Below are 14909 nucleotides of genomic sequence, written 5' to 3'. Positions count from 1 at the left end.
CGCGGGCTGTAAGTTACAACTTTTTGAACATGTTTCTCCTGGATATGCCGATCTGAATCGGAAAAACGACGTGGGAGAGGCGGTGGACGGTCCAGAAACATCCAGAGGCAACATTCATGTCCGGGAGAAAGGCAAACTTGAGGCTGGTCTTGAGGGGGGCGTTCTGGATGCCTTCCAGGATCCCTCCCATATCAGCCAATCGTGGATTTTGGAGAGTTGAATGCCCCCTCCCCCCCCCCCTCCCCTGCTCACGCCCTATGACCTCGTCGTTCCCACCGCTCGCAAAAGCCGGGATACAGTGTGAGTAGTATACACTTCGGCTGACCCGTTGCAGCGATGCCGTTTTCTTAGCGTTGTTTACAGGAAAAGTGGAAGGTCGAGATGCACCGAAATGGAGCGCGGATCTGTGTTTTCGTACGGAGTTAATAATAGGCGCTGATGGTCGATAGCGCCGCCGCAGGCTTTGGGGCGGCTGTTTGATAGGTGCGTAGGCAACAGACAGACAGCAACTGCAGTTAGTTTCCAAGGCTTCCATTTTCCGAAAGGGCGTCGGGTTTATCGATCGTTTTCAAAGAAGCAGGCAAAAAGTGTTTGACCCAAAACTGCCGGGAAGCAAGAAACAAACAACACATGACTTCGTTATTTGCAGGTTAGCTTGGATATCCCTTGGGTGCATGATGGAGGAAGCATGAGTTGGAAAAGGCGGGCAGAGAGACATTGCAAGTTTGGATAATCCCACTTTCCCAAAACAAAAAAAAACAGTGCGTTTCCTGCACTGTGCGTCGGGCACGCGAGGAGAATCTGCTGTCCGCCCACCCGCCTGCCCGCCTACCAGAAGGCGACACAAGCCAGCGCCAACGCCCCATGAACAACCCTGGCCAGCCCAACGCCTGTCGTGTCTCTGTATAATGCTCAAATGCGAACTGTAGGAGTTGAATGCTCATGTTGTCAACAAAGACACGAATCCGCATTGGGCTGCTTTGCTGGCTGTGCCTGAAACGGCTGTTCAGAAGGTGAGAGCTTCGGTGTCGCCCTGAGCGCATACCCGCACTGTGCCGTCCATGCGTCTGGTCGGGGCGAGGCCAGCAACTGGAGAGCCTGCCCACCTCTCGTCCCACAACGGAGGGGGCGGACGCCGAGCCCGCCCCAGCATGGACCTCGCCAGTCAGCCTGTCAGGTTGGCCCAGCCCAGGTCTTTCAGGTCTCCAGCTCCAACACTTTCCATTCTCTCTCCCTCGCTCTCCTCTGCCCTTCTCCTTTCCCAAATATCGTCACCGTCTCCCGCCCTTTGACAGCAATAGCGTAGAAGGGCTATTCTGAGGGTAAGAAGCCCCCTTCCCCGCGCCCATTGTTTGCCATTGTCGTGTCTTGTTTTTCTCGTGCCTGGTCCACAACTGCGAGCTAACCACAATCCGCCCGCTTGACAGGCCTGATCTCTCTGTTCCTTGCCACCCCTTCCAGCCCTTCCAACCCTTCCACGGTCGGAAGCAGGAAATCCTTCCCCCTCCATTCGACAACTCACCTCACCACAACCGAACCCGTCGTCGACACATCGACCCCGGCCGACCCGCGACTTGATCGAACACACTCCCCCATTGCGGATATCAATAGGTGAGTTGGAAACCAGACAGAGATGCATTTGTTTGTTTTTGGCTTCGTTTTACCCCCCGTTGCTGGGCGGCTCGTGGCCCCTAAGAAAAGGGCTCAGTTCCGGTCCCGAGTTCTGGGCAGATGCGAGACGTCCTTGTCCGCCTTTTACACCGTCCTCATATTCCGAGGCGAGACTCCCCGTGATCACGCATCTGATCTGTCCACTGCACCGATGTCCCTTGGTTGCACCGGGTGAAAGACTTGAGCCGTTCCTTTGACTACACTGCACCATACTACTACACCGCCTGTGCCCAGTTTTTTCCCTCATCCGGTTCTACCCTAAGCCCAAGACCTGAAACCTCGAAACACGCCTAGGCAAGAGGCTAACGGCTCCATTTAAACTACAGTCTTTCGCAACGTCCGAACGACTTCAAACCCTCTCACTGTCGATTAACCACTGAATCTTCTCGGAACGACACATGACGTCCGCCAACAGCATGACTACCATGGTACGCATCCCCTTCTTCGGTCGGCGATGATGCATCTCGCTTTTCCCCATCATGGCCTTGATGGCCGTCGATCGGAGTGAATGAAAAAAAAAAAAAAACAAGAAAAAAAAACATCTTGTTCGAAATGACAGCTGACATGTTCGCATAGGATCTTCGCGTCGGTAATAAGTACCGCATCGGTCGCAAGATCGGTTCCGGTTCTTTCGGCGACATCTACCTGGGCACCAACATCATCTCGGGCGAAGAAATTGCCATCAAGCTCGAAAGCGTCAAGGCCAAGCACCCCCAGCTGGAATATGAGGCCCGCGTCTACAAGTCCCTTGCCGGTGGTGTCGGCATTCCCTTCGTGCGGTGGTTCGGCACCGAGTGCGACTACAATGCCATGGTCCTGGACCTCCTCGGCCCCTCCCTGGAGGATCTCTTCAACTTCTGCAACCGCAAGTTCTCGTTGAAGACGGTCCTGCTCCTGGCCGACCAGTTGATTTCCCGCATCGAGTACATCCACGCCAAGTCGTTCATCCACCGTGACATCAAGCCCGACAACTTCCTCATGGGTATCGGTAAGCGCGGCAACCAGGTCAACGTGATCGATTTCGGTTTGGCCAAGAAGTACCGCGACCCCAAGACGCACTTCCACATTCCCTACAGAGAGAACAAGAACTTGACTGGCACCGCTCGTTATGCGTCTATCAACACTCACCTGGGCGTCGAGCAGTCTCGCCGTGACGACATGGAGTCTCTCGGCTATGTCATGCTCTACTTTTGCCGTGGATCTCTGCCTTGGCAGGGACTCAAGGCTGCCACCAAGAAGCAGAAGTATGACCGCATCATGGAGAAGAAGATGACGACGCCCACCGATGTGCTGTGCCGCGGGTTCCCTAACGAGTTTGCTATCTACCTGAACTACACTCGCTCGCTCCGCTTCGACGACAAGCCGGACTACAGTTACCTCCGCAAGATCTTCCGCGACCTCTTCGTCCGCGAGGGTTTCCAGTACGACTATGTCTTTGACTGGACTGTGTACAAGTATCAGAAGAACGCCCAGGCCATCCAGCAGGCTGCCAACCAGCCCGGTCAGGCCGCCGCCGAATCCAAGGACAACACTGCGGCCGCCCGTAAGGAGAGCCAGCCCGCTGCCCCCCGCGGAACCAGGAAGGTCGGCGAGACCCCCGAGACCAACCGTGCCGTCGGAGGAAGCGACAGGATGTGAGTTACCGCCCAAAAGCATTCCTAGTAAGGAATCATATTTCCTTCGAGTTTGGTGTGCTCATCAACGCTGGCCGGAGGGACAATGCTGACATGGAGTGCTGACAATCAGTTTGCGATAAATAGGCTGCGCTCGGCCGCTAAAGGTCAAGGCGCTGGCACGGGATATGCTTCCAAACAGTACCGCCCCATGGAGTGAAGCAACACCTGATACTGGCAATTTTCACACGGAACCCTCTTTCCCCTTGGGTTGTAGCATTAGTGGATTCTCATCGATTGTCTGTGGGTTATGGTCGACCTGCGGCCCCCACTATGAATTGTCCTTGATTTCTACGGCAGAGCACAATCTCGTGCTCTGCCGGGAGCGGATCAGCATCGATAGCAGATACACGCCTCAGCACCCAGTTTTACGAATTGCGTCTTTTTCTTTTTCGTTTTTCGGCATCTCATCGGTTATGACCCCCCACCCCCCCCCTTCTTTTTTTTTTCCCTTCTGGCTCGGATGACTGTTTATTCACAAGTGTTCTCGCAAGCTGCTTGGCCCCTATGGCTAGGAGCTTGGAGAGGATTTCGGACTGGGTAAACTGATCGGACGAACGGCATGCCCGGCACTCTGACTTGTTCGGGGTGTCGAATATCGAGAGACGGTCGGCTGTCGGCGGACCAGATTCAACATAATGCTGCGCAACTTGGTTGGATTGGGGAGACTGCTTGTCTGTCGACGGTTTCGAGCAGCTGGTTTTTCGGGTCGCCACAACAGATTGACAACACAAGGCACACCGCTTTCGACACGGACTACCGCGCTCAAACTGTTCTTTCTTGTTTTTGTTTTCTGTTTTTTTCCATTATGCCTTTTCGTCACTTGCACTTCATCGCATCGGGATCCGCTTGTGGGGAGGTCAGGGGAAGAAGCGTTTTCTTTTGCAATGATGGGCAAGACGAGATGGAGATCTGGCAAAACCGAACTTGCGTCTTTGGTGATTTCCGCTTCCCAGTGGTACTTTTAAAGGGCTTGCGGAGGCGTAGTTGGAGATCCAGAGGCACGTCGTTGCATTGCTTGGCAGGGAGGCTTTGAGTCGAGGAGGCTGTGACACATGGGGATGGCTGGTTGGGGGAAACTGCGGAGTGGGATGGATTGGCCGCTGGCGGTGATGTGATTCAGGAGAGAGGACCATGGGATCACGCACTAGCTAGTACTGTACCATCTCCGTGGACCTTCTTCGGAGAATTTCCCCTGCGGTCATGGTCGGGGAAGCCGGACGGGAATAAGTGGAACTAGGAAGCTGCGCCGGGTCCGGGTTTGGGGAGGCGACTCGCACTCAAGACTGAACTGGGGACGGCAGGCAATGCATGGCGGCAGGTAGTTTTCATAAATTCAGGTCTTGTTTTGCTCTTCACAAGTCTGCAAGTGATTTGTGTGTGAAAGCATGACTGCTGTTACAGGACAATTCCCGGTTTTGATCAGGTATGTTCGCAAAGCGACCATTGAACTGAAGCGGGTGGCTCAGCCTCCTTTTGTGTGCTGCATGGAAAAGTCGGTGTCTGGTGTTCTGGTGAGGCTGTGTGAATGTCACACGCAGATGGCAGAATACGCAGTCATAGACCGAGTGAGTGACTTTTGCTTGGCGGGCAGTAACCGAGTACGTACACCACTCGGCAAAGAAGCAGCAGCTAGGCAGGAAAATGTGTATAAGAAGGGATGTAGGTTAGATACCTGAGGTTTTCTTTTTGTTCTAGAAGATTTATCTTTTGGTGTGTGATAACTGGTAGAATCGATCTTGATAATTGCTCCCTTGATTGATTGATTTTCTTATTTTTTTATTTATTTTTTATTTTTTATTTTTTATATTTTTATTTTTATTTTTTTACGGGAGGAGCAGACTGGCTTTGTCAGGGTTCATTCGCATTTAAACAGCTCCCCTCACACGATTCTATTTTCAGTTCTCCCACTTTCCCGTTGCGACGACACAAACAGCCTGAGTACGTTACTGACACACTTGTTACGACACTCCCTCCACCTTTTTTGGTCCGTACCACATCTTCGACGCAAGCAGCGATGGGCTTGCAATCGGGGAGCACGGCGAACCTCCCTCCCACGGCGGGCATCAACATTGACATTGACGTCACCGCTCCTCAAACGGCCACCGACGGCGGGATGAAGCTCTCCAAGGCGGGGGTGGAGCTGCTGGTGCTGACGTTTAACTGCGCGAAGAATGTCGTCGATGTGCCTGTTTTTGGGGGGCACTTGCGGGATGCGCTGCTGGGACAAGATGGTTTGCCCGAACTGGTGGTGATGTATGTTTTTTTTCTTTTTTTCTTCTTTTTCTTTTCCCTCACCCGCCCACCCCACACCAGTCCGCCGTCTGATCTTTTTCGGATGGTTTCTTGCTAACTTGATGGGTCCAGGTCGCTCCAGGAAATTGCACCGCTATCATACTCCTTCCTCGGGGAGTGGTGGTTGAGGGGGTATTACGACGCTTTCGGGCAGGCGTTGAATCTCGCTGCTGCCGGGCAAAAGTACACGCTTGTGAAGGGGAAGAACGTGGGCATGACGGCGCTGTTGGTGTTTGCGCTTTGTCCGGAGAGGATTTCTGGAACGGTAGAAGAAGGGGAGGTGGGGTTTGGGGCCGCCGGGATGGGCAACAAGGGGGCGGTGGGGGTGAGGGTGAACTATCAAGGGCAGGAGCTGACGTTTGTGGCTACGCATTTGGCGGCTATGGAGTGGAACCTCAAGAAGAGGAATGCGAACTGGAGGGCGGTGGTGGGTGGGTTGACGTTTGAGGATCCGCGGGTGGTGCTGCCGGGGGTGTTTGGGGAGAGGCCGGCGACGACGCAAGTGGATAGGTCGATGCCGCTGGAGAGGACGGGGAGTATGGATTCTAGTGAGGAGGAAGACGCGCCGCTGCTTTCTCCGCCTTCCACCTTCTCGCTTGACAGCGACGACACACCCACCCTGACGCCAGAGCAAAAGCGACGGCTCCAAGACATCTCCATCTTCAAACCTACCTCGCACCTGTTTGTGGCGGGCGACCTCAACTACCGCATCTCCTCCACCACACCCCCTCCCGGCTCTGCCTTCCCCAGCTTTGACCCAGCCTCCGAAAACCACCACAGCCACTTCTTCTCCCGGGATCAGCTCACTCAAGAACGCCTCGCCGGGAGGACATTCCACGGAATGTCCGAGGCGGAGGTCACCTTTGGCCCAACATACAAGTACGATATTCTGGACTCGCCAGAAGGGGCAGTGAATGAGGCTGCCGCAGCAGAGGGGAGCGAGGTTCCCTGGAAATTTGCCTCGCACCGATGGCCGGCGTGGACAGATCGGGTTTTGTTCAGCGCTGCCGAGGGGGCAGAGGTCGAGACGGGTGTGTATGGGAGTTTGCCTGTGGTGCGGAGTTCGGATCACAGGGCTGTTTTTTGGAGAGGGAGGGTGCCATTGTCTGATGGAGGCAAGAAGCTGGAGGGGGAAGTTGTAGGAAAGAAAAGGCTCCCGGTCGATATTGATGTCTGGGCTTGGGGGAGGAGGCAGACGGCTAGGAGGAGGGAGCTGGTGGTGGGTTTGTTGGCTTTGGTTTGGAGTACCAAGGAGGGAGCGGTTTTCCTGGGGACGATGGCGATGGTGGGGATGGGGTGGTGGTGGTTTGCCCATGGGGGTTTGTTATGAGGACTTGACGGCTTGGCTGGCTTTGTTGGATGGGAAAGCATACATGTCGCAGTGGCTTCATGGGGTGCATAAGCAACGAAGATTAGACGGCAAAGGGGGAGGGAGTATGGAGTGCTTGGTGATACCCGACTCAGTTTTATTAGAGGTGGTGTTCGCTCATCATACAATTTGAAGGCTTGTGTGTGTCTGTTCTGCGGGATGGATGTTTACAGGACTGGTTAGCAATTGCTTGTTGAATTCTCGATGTGGCTGTATCAACCCTGGGCAGGTAGGCAGCATCAAGCAAGTGGTATCCATTCGTAAATGGCTCGGTCAGGAAGCAGCTGGATAACTACGGGGGGTTATTCCCACGCTCAGAGCTGTAATCAAAGCTCTACAAGACAATGCAACATCGCGTTTGATAAATAGGTTGCTCGTAGTATCTCTACCTCCTGCTGATCTCAATAAAGAGCTACAGTTTCCATCCTTTCATAAACCTATACATTCTCTCACTTCCTGACCAACTTATACTTCCCCCCGCTCACAACTTCCAATGCCCCTTCCTCCACCTTCTCGCCCAAAAACGACTGCAGCTCTTCGTGACTCCACGAAAACCCCCCTATAACAAACACCCCCATCATCATGGCAATCTGATTGATCGGCATTGTCACACTCGAATTTGTGAGCATCCCCTGAATGTACTTCCAATACACCTCCCTCTTCTCCTTCTCCTTATCACTCAGCTTCTTCGCCCCTCCCTCCTTTGGCCCTGCCGCCGCCGCCTCCTTCTCCTTGCCCTTCTCCTCTACCGCCTGGCCCTGTTGAGCATCCTCACCCACAGGCGCATTCTCATCAGACAGCCTCTCCAAAACGACAAACACGCCCCCATCCGCCGTGCTAACCTTCCTGAGCACCCTCTTCCTCGCCCAGAAGTCACACGCCGCCGCAATGAGATCCTCATCGAGCTGAAGCTCAAGATACAAATCATCCACCGCTTTCTTGACCGGCGTCGTCGAGGAATCCGATGACGACTGAAACGCATAGATAACCGTCGCCTGAACGGTATCGCAGTCCACCGTCACCGTTCTATCCTCCAACTCCAGCTCCACCCTCGTCTGACCCAGCTGGTTGAGCCAGGTGAGTTTTCTGTCCGATTTCAGATCCTCATACCCCTTTTCGTATTGCTTTTGCAAGTCGAGAATCGGAGCCGGGAGGAGGAAGTGCTCCTTTTCAAAAGCGGGCCAATACATGCGGGAGAGGATGCGAGCGTGGTATCCTGTGTCTTTCTGTTCTTTGCTCTTCTCAGAAGACTGGGGAGTGGCGACTGACTTGCCCTTGTTATCCGGTGTAGCCAGCACTGGGGGTTGCCCTGGGATATTGGATGGTTGTGGGCCACCGGCGTTATTTCTTCGGATTTTGGAATCCAGCTTTCTTGATTCTTGGATGTCTCTGATCATAACGTCGCACTTTTGGAGGGCGGCTTCTCCGAAGCGTTGTTTGAGGAGGTTGAGCACCCGCATTTCTTGTTCGAAAGATTTGGGGTCTCCTAACAGACGCTCGGCGATGACAGCGGTGAACTCGTTGATGAAAACATCCTCTGCTCCCAGGGCCGAGATCAAGGTGCCGATCACATCCTCGGACTTGGGACGCTTGTAGTTGGCGCCAGCGTCAACAGGGTCAGGAACCCAGTTGAGGTCGTTCCAGTCCAGTTCTTGGTCATCATCCGTGGCACCAGCGCGACGGACAGAGGCGGATTCGTTGAGGAGCTTGGCGAGCTCGACCAGTTTGTTGACCTTCTTCGCGCGGGCCAGAACTGGTCCCTGCCTGTGAGCTGGTGCTGGAGCAGGGGTCGATGGGTTACTATCCCTCCCTTGCCTGCTGCGTGTGGTGGGTGTTTTGTATGTCGTAGCCGTTGATGAATCAGCAACACCTGGCGTCGAATATGCCTGCGCTTTGATCTCTCTTCGGCCGAGGTCGGCAGCAGCAGCTCTGGGACCGGACGCCCCTCGCTGCAATCTCTCGTCCTCGTCAATCTGTTGAACCTTTGCTGCAGCTTCAATCTCCTCTTTGCTGGCCAGCAGGCCGGCCACTACTACCCGCACGGAGTCTTCACGCTGGACGAGATACAGCTGCAGTCCTGGCTCGATATTCCCCAACAACACCTTGCTGTGATCAAGTGCGTGGAATGTCTTGATGATGTGGATGTACGTCTGCAAAATCTCTAGTGTGCTGCACCCAGGATGTAACAATCTTTGTTCCAGCGCCTTCGAGAAGTTTGCCGTGAGCAACTGTCTCCGAGCAGTAGTCGTGATAGTAGCCTTCAAATCCTCCAGCGCACCCTTAGCATCCGGCCAGGCAAGAACAATGTCGAACAGCTCCTGAATACGCAACGCAGCCAACCGGCCCAAAGCCAGTGACTGGCATGCCTTGAGATCGGCCAGTGACATCGGCGTCGCGTTGATCCACGACAGAACCTGGACATTCAACTGTGCATACCGGTTCTCGACCCAGTCCTTGAGCGACTTGATACAAGCAGAGGTGGCAGCTGGCACTGTCGTATCCCCTCCAGGCCCCCTCGAAGTCGTAAAAACACTGCTGGCTGCAGCCGTCCCAGCACCCCCAACCACATTCCCCTCCTCAGGATCGCTCGCGGCCCAGACTCCCGCATAAGCTCCCTTGACAAATCTCGACATCATATCGTTCATAACCTCCGCAAACAGCACCTCAAACCTCTCGCCCGTCAACCCAACATTGTGCAGTTGCTTCACCAACCCCCCTAACTTTCTCTTCGCCGCCAAAACATCGAAATCGTTCTCCTGGGGAATAGCCGGTGGCGCCCCCCAAGGCCCCTTCTTACTACCCAAATTAACCATCAACCCCTCCACACCCAATATCACCCCGGCCAGCTTCGTCAGAACAACTTTCACACTCCCCATCACCCCGCCTTGCGAGGCAGAATTCGCAATCAGCGCATGAATATCCCTCTTGAATTTCATCCCAAACGAGCTATTGTCCTCCTCCCCGGAAGCCCGTCTCAACCCCTCCAACAACGAATTCAACCCCTCAAAATACATGCCCAACGCCCCCTCCAGCATCTCAATCGTGCTCATCACCACGGCCATATGCCTATCATACTGGCTCCCTCCACTCCACTCCCGGCCACCTCCGGCAGCAGTAGAATCAACCGAATGCTTATTCCTCTGATGCCTCCGGTGGGTAACCCCCTGAGCTGCTAAAGTCCCAGCAGCAGCAGCAGCAGCAGCAGCAGCAGCAGCGGTGTCCGACCCCCCCGCCAAAAGGGGCACCACCCACATGGCGAAGTGCGCCCTCACCTGGCTTACATACCACCCTATCACGTCCCTCCTCTCCCTCGCTTCCGGTAGCACAGCCTCTGCATTCTCTAGCAGGGACAAACACTGCAGAAACTGCTCCCGTTCCTCGTCTACCTTCTGGTTCCTCCGATGCCGTGATTGAGGTTGCTCTTGGGCAGCAGTCAAACCCTCCAGTGATAAGCCGGGACCTGATTCCCCCGCTCCCGGACCTGGACCGGCAGCACTCGCAGGGAGAGCTACCCGTGAAGTTACAACCTCCCACGCCTGATCATACGCCCTCTGGTGCTCATTACCTGGCGCATACTCATTACCTCGCGCATATGGATGTGGTGGCTGTGGTTCAGGTGTGCTATGCCCCAGCGTGGCCGACGACGAAGGAGCAAGATAGGGGTCAACACTATGACCAGCACCACTCCCTAATATCAAACCCCCTAACCCCTGTCCCGGATCTGGATACTGAACTCCCGCTACCGTAGTGGTACTGGTAACCTCCCCGCTGAAAACAGACTGGAAAACCATTTTCCTCCGCTGCTGCCTCCGAGCAGAGGCCACAACTAGACCTGCCATCGCTAGGCTGCTGTCAAGTCCGCTGATCAACAACAAAACTTTAGCGGACGGCAACCGGCCTGTACAGCAATTTCCCTCCCACTTTTCCTCCCAGCCCGTCACCGACCTCTTCCCTCCACAATCCGGAAACCCCGAGAATTCTGCCCGATCTCCCTCCCCTTCAATGCCGAACCTATCCCGCACCCGGTGCCTAGATCCCCTTGCGGTTTCTCCAATATCAGAATCCCTAGCCCTTTTGATCACCCGGTAACTTTTCAACCCGAGACTTCTAGATCTCAATCTCCAGGCCAGGACCGAGGCCGGTGAGCTGGTCTAGCCTGCACCACACACCCACGTTTTTCCACGCCCCAAAACCTCCAATCGCAAGAATTTCCCTAGACGGCCTTTAGGTAGGTAGGTAAATAGGTAGGTAGGGGGGGTGGGGGGCGGCTTCAGCACGCAGACCGGTGGCGTGGTTCAAAAAACAAAAAAAAAAAAAAAAGTTTCGCCTTTTGGAGAGACCGCGGCCCAGTCCACAGAGACAAGGAAAAACGTGGGGAGGAGGAGGTGGTGGTGGCAGGTCAAGAATATCGGCCTGATAGCTGGTCCGTTCCGGGCCTGGTATGTGTGATGTAAGTTTTGAGCTGATGGTGGTGGTGGTCGCGTTGTGGCGTGGCCCGCCGCTGCCCGCTCAGATCGATAACCGCACCGACACACACTCAAACAAAAGTCCCTTGGTGGTGTGAATTCCCGAGGGACAAATGTAATATTGATTGTTGCTTGCTGTCGATCAACCTCGTCGTGTTCGTCTAGATACGCCTCCCCGTGCCAGCACACACAGTGTCAATCAGTTCTGGCTGATCACTGGCGATGTCCCCCGTTTTGTTTTTTTGTTGCCGTTGTTTGGTTTGATAATTGGGCGGCGAATTTGTTGGAAAAGCTGCTGCAGGTGAATGGTGAACAAAAGTCCCCCAGTTGCTCCTGCCTGCAAAAGATACCTACACCCTCCAAAAACGGCAGCCACACGGTCCAAGACCCACGCAACGATTCAGGTGCTCCTGCACTTGCTGATCTGTTCCCGACTGAAAGAGGGTTGCGTGGCAGTGGGAAGGTACAAACCACTCGGTCCCCTATCAAAATCGTGAAGAATGGGCGGGGCGTCGGTTTGTTTGGATTTGCCCGCTTCTTACCCAGCAGCCACAACGGTGTGTTGTGTTGACGTTCAGCGTCCCAATAGTGGGGCTTTACGCCTGGCATTCAGCCAACTCCCGCCCCAGCCTCGCCTGCACCATCAGCAAATGTTTCGCGCTCTCACAAGCGCCAGCAACCTGCATCTGACAATCGCACATGTAAGATTCTAGAAAGCCAATACCTCCTCCCTCCTTCCAAACCATCTTTGGAAAAAAAAACCGCGCTTGTTTGACCCTTTTGCCTTCCTTCACGTAATCCGCCGCAGCTGCCAAGAGCCCCAAATTTCCCAGGTCTTAAGCGCGAACTAACGCGCGCTAGAGGCGGATAACGTCAATAGTGCAGATCCTTCCATCAGCATAAATTTATTCAGTAAATCGATAGATATCCTCCGTTTTTGCTCTACCCCTACCCCCCAGCTTAGGTAACCCGGCAAGGTAGGTGTGCATACATCTTTCTCCCACCCGGCATCTCTCCCACATCCCTCAAGCCGCACGTGCCAAAACAACACCACCCTCCATTCACCACCCCTCTCTATTCACCACCACCACCACCACCACCACCACCACCACCACCACCACCACCACCACTACTCTCGGTAGCCCCCAACCCAATCGTCCCCTTCACAGGAAAACCTCGCGCGGGATGTTCGCTGCCTCATCGCGGCACATGAAGCATCGCTTGCTATTGCTTGCCCTGTCTGGCCTCCTGATGAAGAAGGCGGTCAACCTAACAAGCAAACTCCCCCTCTCCTCTCCCCGCATTTCCATTCAAACACACCCCAACAACAACCACAACAACAACAACAACAACAACAACACAAACCGTCTCATCCAAAACGGACATCTCCGTCTACCTATATAACGTGGACCGTCGTATTGGCCGGATTTATTCTCATCGACAAGACGGCCCGGATTTATCGGGGTCCTCAATCTATAATTCCCTGCATGTGCCACGTTTTGAGGCGTTCTCACAACCAAAAAAATGCATTCGTTAGCTGACAAAGTTCATCCCATCGTCATCAGTAATAATCATCATATCGGAAATGCAATATTGAAACACCACATGCTCTTGCAAACCAACACATTAACCATCAAAACCAAGCAACGGGGAAATTACCTCCCCTAACAAACCCTCCAGGTTTAGCAGTTTGTTGACGTCTTCTGGCTCGTCCTCGACAACAATTTTGGCTCCATGCGCCACACCTCATCTCGTCGTGTGTGAACCATCTCCCCCAACCACCACAACTTCCGTTCCACAAGCCAGTAATCCTCGACAACAATAGAAATCATTCTCATTATCGGTTTCCAATTCAAGAACATCCCCCCCTCCCCCCCCCGTCTATTGCCAGCGCAGCGCTTGTGCAACTCCGCCTTGGTAAAACTGAACATAAGCGTAGTCGTTGGGCCCTGTCCGGTTCGTCTCGTACACCATGAGATCTGATATCCTGCCGCCACTTTGAGTCCCAGCAGTGAGATTTGTCAAGAACGCCATGGTTCCATCCCGCCGGTTTTATCTCGCCATCTCGACGTCGTACCGCTATCACGGAGCAAATCAGAAAACATACCTGTTGTTCGGATACCCATCCCTGCCAAAGTTCCAGCCAACATGGTGAGCGCCATCCGTCTCTCTGTCACCACCCCTCCTCATGGCGTCGTTAGTCTTGTAAGGAAACAAAAAACCCCACAAGGATCCTCGCACCTGGTGTGGAGCTCACCGGGTTCCAGGGCTTAGCTGGTGGTGCATCGCACCGTCACCTTGGTCCGCCCGCGGGTAATCCACAAAACTTGACATCTGCCTTCCGCCTATCGCACTGGCGGGTTCGTATAGACGCAATCCGTGAATGCTAGCCGCGAGAAGCACCCAGTGATACCATACCATATCCCAGGTGAAACCCAGCCATCATCGGGTCACCATGGGACGCCCCCCTACGGCGCAGTGTCTTTCTAGAAGTTGTCTCATTCCCTTCAAAATGTTGAGCTGGCCACTCGATGTTGCAACGGGGGCTGGTGTTGTCGCATCACCTGGTTCCACCCTGCAGCTAGGAAATAAGCGCGTCCTCTTGTTGATATCGTGGCTGACCGTAGATAAAAAAAGATGAATGAGCCGTGCTTGGACAGGGACCGGTCGCTGCTGCCTGCCGGGGGTGTCCCGTTCTCCGGGTCTCGTTACAGATCCAGCACCGAGACAGCAACGGCATCTCAAAGAAGAACCCGGGCCATTCTCCACAGATTGCCTGCACCCAAATCTTTTTCACTATCTGCTCAAGTGGCCAACGACAGAGCGGCGCCGGAGTCGGCAATGTTGGAAGCGGGCCCCGGTACCGGGGTGTAACGGGCCTCGGGGAAGCGGGATTGAGCCGCAAATGGTTGACCCGCATGGGACCGTTGCCAGACAAACACAGTTCATTCTTGTTTACAGCAATCCGGGCGCATAACAACAATCTCCACCGATCAGTAAAAAGTTATGACCAGGAGAAAATGCACTTACGATCCCCAGATGCCGTGGTCGTGTTTCATAACATCGTTGCAAAGTCAGGAACCGTCCTTGCATAGTTAAATCGCACCCAAGAAACAGAAAACAAGGGAGGCTTGCCTTCTGGCAAGGGGGTGTGATTGCAGCGAAACAAACCTTGATATGCATTTACCGGGCTGCTGCGCTTCACTTGCTGCGCAGCAACTGTTGGTAACAGGCCGGTCTGGAGACTGACCAACGAGATGTGCTCCAACAGGTATGCCGGGCCAACAGAATAAAAAAGTATTGTCAAACTCACCAGTTCTGTCAGCCAGACCTGGTAGGTGGAAATCCGCTTGCGGGCCGACGGGATCCTCTCCGTCAGCTCATCCCCGAGGGGCGCCTATATGGCCGGTGGCTGCTGACGCTCCAAAAAGGCAA

General features: G+C 54.3%; 3 protein-coding genes across 3 annotated transcripts; 2 read left to right on the top strand and 1 right to left on the bottom strand.

The window, feature by feature from the left end:
* Positions 1 to 993: 993 nt before the first annotated feature.
* On the top strand, positions 994 to 4705 carry HRR25 (serine/threonine protein kinase). Its single transcript, XM_062943150.1, is given in 6 exon segments — positions 994 to 1322; positions 1428 to 1452; positions 1462 to 1611; positions 1998 to 2099; positions 2248 to 3332; positions 3418 to 4705. Coding segments are annotated over 2 exon segments (1092 nt in total). The 5' UTR covers positions 994 to 1322; positions 1428 to 1452; positions 1462 to 1611; positions 1998 to 2069; the 3' UTR covers positions 3310 to 3332; positions 3418 to 4705.
* Positions 4706 to 5072: 367 nt separating this feature from the next.
* On the top strand, positions 5073 to 7235 carry QC764_118840 (uncharacterized protein). Its single transcript, XM_062943149.1, has 2 exons — positions 5073 to 5600; positions 5712 to 7235. The coding sequence occupies exons 1-2, from the start codon at positions 5362 to 5364 to the stop codon at positions 6967 to 6969; spliced, it is 1497 nt and encodes a 498-aa protein (XP_062806219.1). The 5' UTR covers positions 5073 to 5361; the 3' UTR covers positions 6970 to 7235.
* Positions 7236 to 7457: 222 nt separating this feature from the next.
* On the bottom strand, positions 7458 to 10847 carry QC764_118830 (uncharacterized protein; the record flags this gene model as incomplete). Its single annotated transcript, XM_062943148.1, has 1 exon — positions 7458 to 10847. The coding sequence occupies one exon, from the start codon at positions 10845 to 10847 to the stop codon at positions 7458 to 7460; it is 3390 nt and encodes a 1129-aa protein (XP_062806218.1).
* Between the last annotated feature and the right edge of the window lie 4062 nt (positions 10848 to 14909).

This window comes from Podospora pseudoanserina, chromosome 1 (assembly GCF_035222485.1).
Source record: "Podospora pseudoanserina strain CBS 124.78 chromosome 1, whole genome shotgun sequence".
NCBI lineage: Eukaryota > Fungi > Ascomycota > Sordariomycetes > Sordariales > Podosporaceae > Podospora > Podospora pseudoanserina.
This window is presented reverse-complemented; position numbering and strand designations above follow the sequence as displayed.